The 12,253-nt window shown below is 40.5% G+C and overlaps 1 protein-coding gene across 2 annotated transcripts in view; it reads right to left on the bottom strand.

The window, feature by feature from the left end:
• Positions 1 to 2,252: 2,252 nt before the first annotated feature.
• The window catches only part of ETV6 (ETS variant transcription factor 6), a 159,048-nt gene continuing 149,047 nt past the window's right edge, over positions 2,253 to 12,253 (bottom strand). For both annotated transcript variants that reach the window (XM_081191044.1, XM_081191043.1), the window contains exon 8: positions 2,253 to 5,614. In XM_081191044.1, coding sequence (XP_081047170.1) covers positions 5,509 to 5,614 — 106 coding nt within the window. In that variant the 3' untranslated portion in view covers positions 2,253 to 5,508. The remainder of the gene's footprint in view (positions 5,615 to 12,253) is intronic.

The following is a 12,253-nucleotide window of genomic DNA, read 5'->3' as shown; positions in this document are numbered from 1 at the left end:
TTATGGACCACCGGTATGAAATTTACGGCATGTAATGCCCTGAAAGAAAACATTATGAAAATGATATACAGGTGGTACATGACCCCAGTCAAGCTTGCTAAGATATATCATCTGTCCGATAACAAATGTTGGAAATGTAAGGAGGCTGAAGGGACATTCTTTCACCTTTGGTGGACCTGTCCAAGAGTGAAGGCCTTCTGGGAAATGATCTACAATGAGTTAAAAAAGGTGTTTAAGTACACCTTTCCTAAGAAACCGGAGGCCTTCCTCTTGGGCATTGTCGGCCAAAGGGTGTTAAAGAAGGATAGAACGTTTTTTATGTATGCAACTACAGCAGCAAGAATCCTTATCGCCAAATATTGGAAGACTCAAGATTTGCCCACACTGGAAGAGTGGCAAACGCAATTGATGGACTATATGGAATTGGCCGAGATGACTGCCAGAATCCGAGACTTGGGAGAAGAAACAATTGAGGAGGACTGGGAAAAATTTAAGGACTATTTGCAAAAATTTTATAAGTTATATGAACTATAAAAATTCGCATGATTTGGAAAGGTTAGCTCCAGCAATGAGAGTTGATGACATTGAAATTAGACAACATTAATGAAAGAACCAATGTTTAAATGTTTAAATAAGGATAATATATGTGTTTATAGAGTAATTGGTTAATAAGTAATTTAAACTTAAAAGGCAACTGAAAGTATAAAAGAAACACACGAAACAAGGTTATAATTTGCTGACAAATTTATTGTAAAGATTGCATTGTGCGGGAGATGTGGGGAAGTCCGTTGGAGGATTGAAACAAGCTTTGGAAAAATCAGTTTTTCTTTTTTCTTTCTTTTTCTTTTCTTGTTTTTCTTGTTTTTCTGTACTGATATCTATCTGGAAAAAAGTAATAAAAAATATTATAAAAAAATAAATAAATGGTGATGTGGGAGCCCCTGTTCAGACCTCGGCAGAACACAGCTGTAAGGGGGATTATGTGGGAGTGGGTCCAGCCCCAAACTTCCTCTTATGTGAAGGGTAAACCTCTACAGTATAGACCTACTGAAAGCCCAGATGCAGCAGGAACCAGAGCATATGGGAGAGAGGTTGGTGAAGAGGGAAGCTCCTTTCACGTTCCAAAGATCATCGGTGTGCAAACAGTAAATCCACAGTCACACAATATACCCTCAGAGGTAAAGGACTGGTGCTCCTGTTACATGCTCAGTGGGAGATTTGTGCTATTCTCATGCACTATTTTGAAAATAAAATGCAGGGCCACACTGTGAAGTCAGTTGTGTGCAAGTGTTCAGATAAGAGGGTATGATGGACATGTGCATACCAGTTGCTGATGTAGGAACAGTGAAGGAATGTCCATATCCAGAAGAGCACTATAGAGGTTCATGACAGTGAACCTGCAAACATGCATTGACTGTGGATGAGGCAAGGAATTACCAACATTCAGTGCCAACAAAGACACTAAACAGCATCAATGAATCCATGCTGGTATTAGCAGACAGTGGGGAACTGATGCGCTCTGAATAACATGGGGGAGGGGGAAGGAGGGAAACATTTACTGTGCTCTGGGTGGCGCTGTGGTCTAAACCACAGAGCCTAGGACTTGCCGATCAGAAGGTCTGTGGTTCGAATCCCTGCGACGGGGTGAGCTCCCGTTGCTCAGTCCCAGCTCCTGCCAACCTAGCAGTTCGAAAGCACATCAAAGTGCAACTAGATAAATAGGTACCGCTCTGGCAGGAAGTTAAACGGCGTTTCCGTGCGCTGCTCTGGTTCGACAGAAGCGGCTTAGTCATGCTGGCCACATGACCCGGAAGCTGTATGCCGGCTCCCTCAGCCAATAAAGCGAGATGAGCGCCGCAACCCCAGAGTTGGCCACGACTGGACCTAACGGTCAGGGGTCCCTTTACCTTTAAGGTGCAAATGTGAACATAGTCCACATTAGACCTCTAGAGGGCAACTAGAAATCCTCTAAGTTCTCAAAACAGACAAGACTTTTTCATGGATGTTACAAGTTTATACCATTATACCAGAAGAAATGAGTTTGGAGCACAGAACAGAGCTTCAGACTCAATTACCTTCATCTGCTGTGCATTACAACTTCAGTGTTCAGTGTTCTCTCACATGATTAGTGCGCTGCTAAAGGTGGCTATTAAAAAAGGTGGGTGTGGTGGAGAGAAGGAAGGTAAAGCCTCAAAAACCTTGAGTTCTTACCTGCAGCATATACTTGCTTAAGAAAAAACAACAGAACAACGTTATATATTAAAATTTTTATTGAGATGATGTAATTACAAGCATTTAAAAATTATTTGCAACTCACTGGCCCTGAGAAGAGGCATTCTTGTTTTCTTTGTTACATTCATTCAGTTCAATCACCTTAACCCCCACACCTTGAAGAAACAAAAAGAAGAGCCATCATCAACAGGCTACAATTTACTTAAGATTTTTTAATAAAAAAAACCAAGCAAACCGACAACAGCATTTCATTCTTAATTTGCACGTGGCTGCAGCCATTTAAAGAGAATGTCAAAGAAATCTCTGTCCTTATGTGAACCCAGGCGTCCCTGCAATGTTCATTTTGTATACAGTGGTACTTCGGGTTAAGTACTTAATTCGTTCCGGAGGTCCGTACTTAACCTGAAACTATTCTTAACCTGAAGCACCACTTCAGCTAATGGGGCCTCCCACTGCCACTGCGCCACCGGAGCACGATTTCTGTTCTCATCCTGAGGTAAAGTTCTTAACCCAAAGTACTATTTCTCAGTTAGTGGAGTCTGTAACCTGAAGCATCTGTAACCCGAGGTACCACTGTATAGGTGAGTTTTATGGTAGGGTTCTCCATTCCCCAATAACTTTTAGGCATTCCCCTATTCCTATTTGTTCTACCCATCACTGACTACTGCTGGGGAGACAGGGAAGTGCAGGACATCTTGTGAACAGTTGCAAACCCGGCCCTACAGCTGCCATTTTCAGAAGCAGCCCCTTATTAATTGGTAACGGTTATAGTTTGGCCCCAGAGAAACAAGAAGTGAATATGAAAAGCACACCGTTGCAGCCGCAGTTTTATTTAACAGCCATCCAATGAAATGTCCCGTCCCCCCGCCCACCTAGCTGTTGCTTCTGTGACTGTCTGGGCTGCTTACATGGATGCAAGAACAATGGGACCATAGTGTGAGTGTGGATTCATAAGCTTTTAGAATTGCAGCCTTTGTTGTGACTGAAGGGAAAGTAGGGTTCCCCCTTGTAAGAGTCTGCCATGCATAAAAACATGTTAAGAATCTGCAACAACAAAAATGAACTGCCAAATTCAAACACAATAAATGTAATTTGAGGCCCTTTTCATATAAAACAGACAATGTGAAGCTTCTTAAGTCAACAGTGAGCAGGGTTTGAAGCTCAATAGAAACAATTCCATAAAACATGTTGATCCACCTGCAGCTCTAAATCTGGGATGCAGCTGTTCTGCTGAGACTCCTTTCCATTAACACAGAGTGGATAGTATCTCTTGGCCAAAGTATGCTGCGCTGGCTACGTAACTGGTATGAAAATTAAGGGGCCGGAGGAGCTACCTGTGGGAAACGAAGAGTGATGGACAAATGTGTGAAAATGAATGCTTTAAATGTATGTGCAAGGTTCTTTTATTTTCACATGTTGCATCTTAGATTTAACAATTTTATCCCTTATCAGTAGTATGTTTCATTTCACTATTTAACATTTTCTCGGGGTGGGGGGAAGAGTCCCAGACCAGTTTTTAGTGAATACTGCTGTGAAATTTTTATAGTGAATGACTTTTACTGGAAACTGGTAAGAAACCAGCCAATGACCAGGGCTGTGTGTTTTATATAACCTTACCATGCAAATGCAGAAACATATTGAGTATTTCACTTTAATTTTTCTTTTTAAAGAGCAAGTTTTTAAAGATTCAGAATAAATTTTAGAAGCCAGAAGGTTGGCGGAGCACAATTACCAGTGATGGAGAGGTGGAGAGACATGAGCATAGCCATTCCTTTCCACCTTACCCCACTTATAGACGCAGAACTCATTATGCAAATTAAATCACAGCAAATATGCTTAATTTGAATATCAGGTCCAATTGATACAATTTCAAATTCTGCATTCCTGATACAGAATTGCAAGTCATTATGGCACAGAATACTGATTCCATTAGCATTTAAGATACATACAGCCCTGTGAACAGCTTTCATTGACTGTGGATGCTGCAGCACAGACAGAATTATGTCATTATGTGTACAGATGAACATATGAACTTTATGAAGAGTAAGATATTTTGTTGGTAGAGAACCACAGGGTAGCATACTGCTAACTTCAGAATAATTTAACAACCTTCTTGATGTTTAAAGGGCTAAGACCTCCTACCAACAGAGGTGCATACAAAACTCCCCTCAGCAAAAAAGCTACAGACCAGTCTGGAGCTGCAAGAACCTAAAACATTTAAAATTAACAGGGCATGAATGCTCATCCTTTAAAATGAAATTCCGTATTTATGGGTAAGATAGCCAGAAAACTTCACTTACAACAGAGTGAAACATAACCAATGCAAAGATCAGCCCAGAAATGCAATCTGTGTTTCCCCGCCAGCACATATAGTTGTGATGACAACCCTAGAAATGCAATTTTGCAATTTTAAGGGCCTTAAACCCCTTCCTTCTCTTTTTATGACAAACCTTTCTTCTGTCCTAGAGACTGTTGGCTGGCACAAAAAACAAAAACCCTCTTCAAACTGAAAATACCCTGGTGGTGGCTCAACAAACTCAGTCAAGCAAAAATCCCGTCCTATTAGTATGGTTTTCATTTAAAGCTTCCTTGAGTTGGAAAATTGTGGAGATGCCTACTGACTTTGGCAGAGCTCTTCCATTTATCTCTCCTTGTGGGACTGAGGTGCTTTGCAGACACTTTCAAGTCACAATGCTCACTCAAGATAGGCCACTCGCGGCTCTCAATTTCTTATACCTTTCACCATGGATCACCATCCGGAATCTTTAACCTTTGTGACAAGCGTGAATAAAAATAACTCCAGCCATTTTCTCACTTCTTTTATGGCATTTGTCACCATTTGTTCCTATCTTAGAATCATCTTATGAGACTTTGCACAGAAAACAGTTGTACTACATTTCCATAGGAAAGCCTTCAGAATAAGCAAAAACTTGATGTTTTGCTCTACAAACGTTGCTTTAAAAAGGCCAAGTGGCATATTAATTAGAAAAGAAAATCCTCAACAAACCAACCAACCCAAAAACAAAACTAAACAAAAATATCCCCGGGTGAGGGAGACTCTAAAAGGAGCAGTGCAGTAGTGCTATATTTCCCCTCTCTCTTCCAAGTCTTGCTGCCAACACCTTGCCAATAGATTTGTTTTTTTCTAAGGTCCTCTGGGTTCTTGCACTGTCTCCAAAGTAAATGCTAAGTCCTGGGGTCTCATTTCCCATCTGACTGTGCCTCCACGTAGACTGCTCTTCCACAGACCAAAGTGAAGAAGGGGACTTGGTTTCTTCAGCACTCATCTTCCTGGTATATTTGCTCATCCAGTTCCTGAGATTCAAGATGCTCCAGGCGGTCGGTGCGACCACTCATAATCTCATCTGGAGTCTTCATGAACCTGAAAACACAAGCAACATAGAAATGAATGGGTAAGGTATTTTGTTCTTACTGTACTGGCATCTGAAAAAGTGTGCCCGTTTTATCATAACCTCTTTCATCTGCTCATCCTGTGCATACCATTATAATAAAAAAATTGTACATTTTAGATAGCAATTTACTTCTGCATTCCAACAGTTCAATTTGCAATCTATATTTTTTATCTTCGAATCCTACTTTCTTATCACACAAAAGAACATCATTTACTTGATGATATTGCAAGCAACCTGTAAAAGCACCCTCAATTTGGTCATATGGCTTTAATTTCCAACCTCGGTCAGTTTTCATTAATATCTCTTCATAGGTGGCCCACCTCCTCTCTGGATTCAATTTCTTTACAGTTAATACCTCGACAGGTGATATCCACCATGGTGTTTTCCTTTCCAACAAGTTTTTGTTCCTTTCTCAGAACTCGTATATACCGTATTTTTCGCACCATAGGACGCACTTTTTCCCTCCTAAAAAGCAAGGGAAAATGTGTGTGCGTCCTATGGAGCGAATGCAGGGGGAGGCAGGCGGGAAAAGCCCCCAAGAGCCACACACAAGCTTCATGCGCTCTTGCGGGCTTTTCCCCAGGAGGGAGAAGGGACTGACTGCCTGCATCAGTCCCTTCTCCCACCTCCCAGAAAACCCAGGAGAAGCCGTGCAGCCCCTTTAAAGAACTGGCAGCTTCTGCTGGTTTTGCGGGAGATGGGGAATCCCCCCCACGTCCCAGAAAAGCTAGGAGAAGCCGTGCAGCCCCTTTAAAGAGCTCATGGCTTCTGCGGGCTCTCCGGGAGGTGGGGGAAGCTGCAGCGGATTCCCTCCTCCCCGGCTCCCTTTGAAGTAGCAAAGTGCGAGGGGAGCAGCTTACACTCGTGTAAGCAGCTCCTCTCCCACCTTCGTGCTTCAAAGCAACCACGGAGGAGGGAAAGAAGGGGACCATGGATCCTCCGCTGCTTGTGGCTGCAGCGGATTCCCTCCTCCCTGGCTCCCTTTGAAGCAGCAAAGTGGGAGGGGAGCAGCTTACACTCGTGTAAGCAGCTCCTCTCCCACTTTCCTGCTTCAAAGTGGAGGGAATCCACTGCAGTTAGAATCATAGAATCATAGAATCATAGAGTTGGAAGAGACCACAAGGGCCATCGAGTCCAACCCCCTGCCAAGCAGAGTTGCGAGCAGAGGATCCATGGCTTGGCTTCCTTCCCTTGAAGCAGGGTGCGGGGGTACAGGGGGGGAAAGAGGGCAGGAAATAGATGCCGGGCTGGAAGACACAACCACACTTTGACAACTGGAAAGTCCACCTCAGCCTCCCCAGATTTCCACTGAGACGGCCAGGCTAATCTCGATGGCCATAAGTCAGGCTCAGCAATATTAACTGGACTTAGATAAGCCATGGTTCCCCTTCCTACCCTCCTCTGAGGCTCGATTTAAAGCAGCAAAGTGCAAAGCGGACAGGAGCCGCCCGCTTTGTGCTTTAAATAGTTTAGTGCAACATTTGATTCAGAATATTTTTTTGTGTGTTTTCCTCCTCTAAAAACTAGGTGCACCCTATGGTCAGGTGCGCCCTATGGTGCAAAAAATACGGTAGATCTTCTAGCACATGATTTGTAAAACCTCTATGCACTTTAACTTTATCATACCAAAGATAAGAATGCCAACCAAATCTGTTGTCGTATCCTTCCAAATCTAATAAGTCTTTATTTTCCAGTGTAATCCATTCCTTCAACCAGCAGAGACAGGACGCCTCATAATAAAGTCTGGCACAGAGAATCCACCTTTTTCTTTCTTATCTATTAGTAATTTAAATTTTATCCTTGGTTTTTTCCCTTGCCAGATGAATATTGAAAGTACTTTTTGCCATTCTTTAAATTGTCCAGTCCCCTTGATTATTGGAATTGTTTGAAATAAAAATAACATCTTAGATAATACATTCATTTTTACTGCAGATATTCTACCACAAAATGACAACTTTAATCTATTCCATATCTCTAAGTCTCTCTTAATCTCCTTCCACACCAGTTGGTAATTATCATTAAATAAATTGATATTTTTTGCAGTCAGCCAAATTCCCAGATATTTTACTTCCTTTGCCACCAAGATTCCAGACCTTTGTTGCAATTCATCTATTTTTTCTTTAACCATATTTTTAACCAACATTTTAGTCTTAGTTTTATTCAACCTAAACTCTGCTAGTTGTCGAAATTCTTCAATTTCCTCCAATGCTTCTGGTACACTAGAATGAGGTTCTTCTAACGTTAAAACCAAATCATCTGCAAAGACTTTAAACTTAAATTCCTTTACACCAATTTTTATACCTTTCACTTCTGAGGCTTCTCTTAACCTGTTTGTCAATACCTCCAAGACCGCAATAAATAATAATGGGGACAATTAGTACCTTTTATTATATCAAAGTATTCTGTCAGTATATTATTCACAATCATTTTTGCCTTCTGTTCAGAGTGTATTGCATCTATTCCTCTCAGAAAAGATCCCCCTACTCCCATCATTTCCAAACTTTTTTTCATAAAATGCCAAAAAATATTATCAAAAGCTTTTTTCAAATCTATAAACATTAATGCTGCTTGTTTATCATTCCTGATCTCCAAATATTCTATTATATCCAATATGTCTTACATTCTCTTTTAATTGTCGACCAGGAAGAAAACCTGCTTGATCTTTGTGAATCAACTCGTTAAGAGTTTCTTTTAATCTATTTGCCAAAATATCTGCGAAACGCTTATAGTCATTATTTAATAACAATATTGGTCTATAATTCTTGGCATTCAAACAATCTGTATCTTGCTTAGGGATTAGCGTTATATATGCCTCTTTCCACATGTTCTTGATCTTCCCTTCTTTCAGAATATTATTCATCACCTCCCACAGAACAGGTGTCAATTGTCCATTAAGAGTCTTATAATATTTTGCTGTGAAGCCATCCAGTCCTGGAGCTTGCTTCATACGTTTTATCGTCATTTGAATCTCCTGCATTGTTATTTGTGTATTCAATTGTTTCCTTTTTTCTAATGGGATTTGTTTTACTTTATAAATTTCCAAATATCTCTCTATTCTCTTCATATCTTCCTTCTCCTTCCTGTACAAATCTTTATAAATTTATTTCTTTTGGATCTTTTGTCACCTTATCTCCTATTCTGATCTTATTAATTGTATTTTGACTTTGATGTTTTCTTAACTGCCAAGTTAATAGCTTTCCAGTCTTATTCGCTGATTCAAAATTCTTTTGTCTCATTAATTTTATCTTCCATTCAACCTCCTGATTCACCAGCATGGAGAACTGAGTTTGCAACATTTTAATAGTTTGTTTTATTTGTTCGTCTTTAGGTTTCAATGTTAGCTTTTTCTCATTCTTCATGAGGTGATTCAGGACTTCTTTCTTTTTCTCTTTCTGTCTTTTGGTGGCAAATTTTCTGTATCAAGAAGCCTCTCATTACAGCTTTACTCGCATCCCAAACCACTTCAAGTCCAGTTTCTTTATGTAGATTCCACTAAAAGTAGTCTTTTATTACCTCCTTAGCATTTTCCACTATTGTTCGGTCATCAAATAAACTTTCATTCATCCTCCATCTGAAGGAGGACTGTTCTTTCCCTTTCAATTCCATAAGTGTTGAATTATGGTCTGATAGTATTCCCGGTGTGATCTCATTTTTAATTACTCTTGGTACTAGTTCTTTGGATATCCATATATAAACTATTCTTCCCAAACTGTGGTTCGGTTCGGGGGAAAATGTGAACTGTTTTGTAGCTGGATATTTTAGTGTCCATATATCAACTAGTCCAAGGTTTTCAATCAAGTCAAAGAATGTCTTTGGTAACTTGCCTTCTTTCGTTGCTTTCCTTTTTACTGATCTATCTAGTTCTGGCCGTACCACTCCATTGAGATCCTCCATTAAAATTATCTTCTGATCCATGAATTACAACAGCCTCTCCTCCAATTTTTTTCAGCCTTATTTTCATTTGGTGCATAAACTCCAACAATGATAATTTCCTCCCCCTTGCAGCATCATTTGGGCTACAATCACTCTCCCTTCTTCATCCTTGGAAATCAACTTAGGATCATACTTCTCCTTTATGTACAAGACTACTCCTCTTTTCTTATTTACATCTGAAGTTATAAAGTCTCCCCCCAACCTTTTGTTAATCAAAACATGTCTATGTTTCTTTGCCACATGTGTTTCTTGTAAACAAATTAAATCCAAATTCCGTCTTTTTAAAATATGCTCAATTTTATTTCTTTTAGATTTATTATTAAGACCGTTCACATTCCAAGTTATAAGTTTCAACGTCATTTCTCTGGTCACTACAGTCAATAAAATTTAACTTAAGGTTGGGTAGCTTTATCCTTATCAATATCTTCTTCTTCTCCCTTTTCTTCTTCTTCTCCCTCTTCTTCTTCTTCCTCCTCCTCCTTATTTTCCTCCTTTTTCTTCTTCTTCTTTCCCTCCTTTGAATCCAGAGTGGGTCCAGCAGGTCCAGCGAGACCAGCGTCCACCTTTCCTAATTCTTTCTCATATCTTCTGATGAATTTCTTAACTTCCTGAACATCAGTTAATTAATCTTTTATCTTTGTAATAAAATGAGACCCCTTCTGGAAATTCCCATCTGTGTTGTATTCCATTTTTCTTCAACAATCCCATTAGTTGTTTATATCTATCTCTCTTTTGCAAAAATCTGGTAGGGATCTCCTTAAAAATTATGATTGGTTTCCCATCAATAAATAATTTATTATTATAACAGAACGTATTTCTTTCCAAAGGGTGGAGCTCAGCACGTTAGAGTTCTCCCAACCAAACGACAGAGTCTTCACCAGGGCAAAAAAAAAAATCTCCTCTTTAACTCCCACAAAAAACAAAATTCACTACAACGATAATCCCTGCCTTAGCACTTTATACAAAGTATCTGAGGACTTTCAGTTTAACACTCACACAGCAGGGTTGTTCACTTCTGTCTTTACTCCTGCAACTTTCTTTCCTACACCATCTTCCTCACCACTGTCAGGATGGAGTCCCTTTTTTCACCCCTCAGCTGTCCGGATCTTTCCAAATTTTCTCCAATATTTCAATGGATAGAAACATCCAATTACAGTGGTACCTCGGGTTACATACGCTTCAAGTTACAGACTCCGCTAACCCAGAAATAGTACCTCTGATTAAGAACTTTGTTTCAGGGTGAGAACAGAAATAGTGCTCCGGCGGCACAGCGGCAGCAGGAGGCCCCCATTAGCGCCCCCCGACCCGCGAAAGAGCCTTTTTAAAGGCTCCGGAACGGGGACGGGGTGAGCGGCGCGGTGCTGTGAGTCGACTGCTTCTCCTGTGGAGTGAAGCCGCGGTGCCATGGCCAGAGAGCGCTGACTTCTTCTTTTGATCAATCGGACTTTAGAATAACAACCCGTGAGTAGCATGGAAATTTGGGCTCTAAAGGAAAAAATTGTATGAATCAGGAACGAGCGGGGAAGGGTGTAAAAAGGAAGTCCACCCCCCCTCACTGTAGACAATTTAAAGCAAAGGACCTGCTAGCTAAGGTCGAAATTTTCCTGTTTGTATTTGTAAAAGACTTTAATTTCACGGCTTGATATTACAAGAATTCTTACTGGAGGATAAAAGTTAAATTGGAAAGCTGAAATTATACACCCCCCCGGGGCCCGGGAACGTGAGAGAGCCTGTTGAGGAAATATTGAAGAGCTTGACAGCTGTCAAGTTAGCTGTCAAGTTGGAAAAAGAGAACTTTGTTTCTGTGGTTTCTGCCGGTTATATTTACAATTTGCTGAAAATAAGGAAGGGCTGATACAAAATAACTGGACTTTTGGTCTCCAGAACATTAATGAACTAAAATACCCCTAGAGGGACTTAGTGACATTACAGGAATGGCTGGAGGAGGGAAAATCCAGGCTGAACTGGACAGAGCATTTGTTCTCTTGGGAAAGTTACAAGGCCAATTTGATGTTTTGGCTACAATTGTTTCAACTCGGCGCTCAACAGCAAATAATTTTCCGGAATCGGATTAGGACTTGAAACAAGGAGCCTATTCAATTGGGCAAATAGAAGAATTTGAGAGTTTTGAAAATAAGGAGAGGGAGACATTTGTCGCCCCTGAAGAAAAGGAAGGAGGAGCTGGAATTTTTCAGATGATAAAGGAGAGTTCTACTTTGAGGCCTGACATGATGGCAATAAAGGAAAATAAAAATTTGATGTGGAAAGCTTGGCCTGAATTGGAGATTGAGAAATGGAGAGATCTTCTTTTGTGGAGATCAGAAGACCTAAGGATTACAAATGCGATTAAGGTGGAGGTTAGAGCTTTGGGGACTTTTGGATTTGAAAGGAGCAAGAAACAAGAAATGGAACACCCCATAAGCTTTATCCTTAAGTATGGAGGCCTAGCTGGAAAAAACATGGATTATGTTGGGCTGGAACCTTTTCAAGATTTGGTGGTTAATATCAAGGACTATCAAAAAGACTGGCAGAAAGGAATTGAGAGACGTGAGATCTCCAGGCTGATAATAGATTAAGACTGATGGATACTATTGGGGCTGAAACCGGGAAAGGGGGGTGGAATTTGGGAATCCAAAGGGTTTATAATTACAATATATTTCATTTCGATTTTGTTT

The sequence above is a fragment of the Podarcis bocagei genome (genome assembly GCF_964188305.1).
Source record: "Podarcis bocagei genome assembly, chromosome: 4".
Lineage (NCBI taxonomy): Eukaryota > Metazoa > Chordata > Lepidosauria > Squamata > Lacertidae > Podarcis > Podarcis bocagei.
The sequence above is the reverse complement of the archived record's forward strand: the minus strand, read 5'-3'. Positions and strand labels throughout refer to the sequence as shown.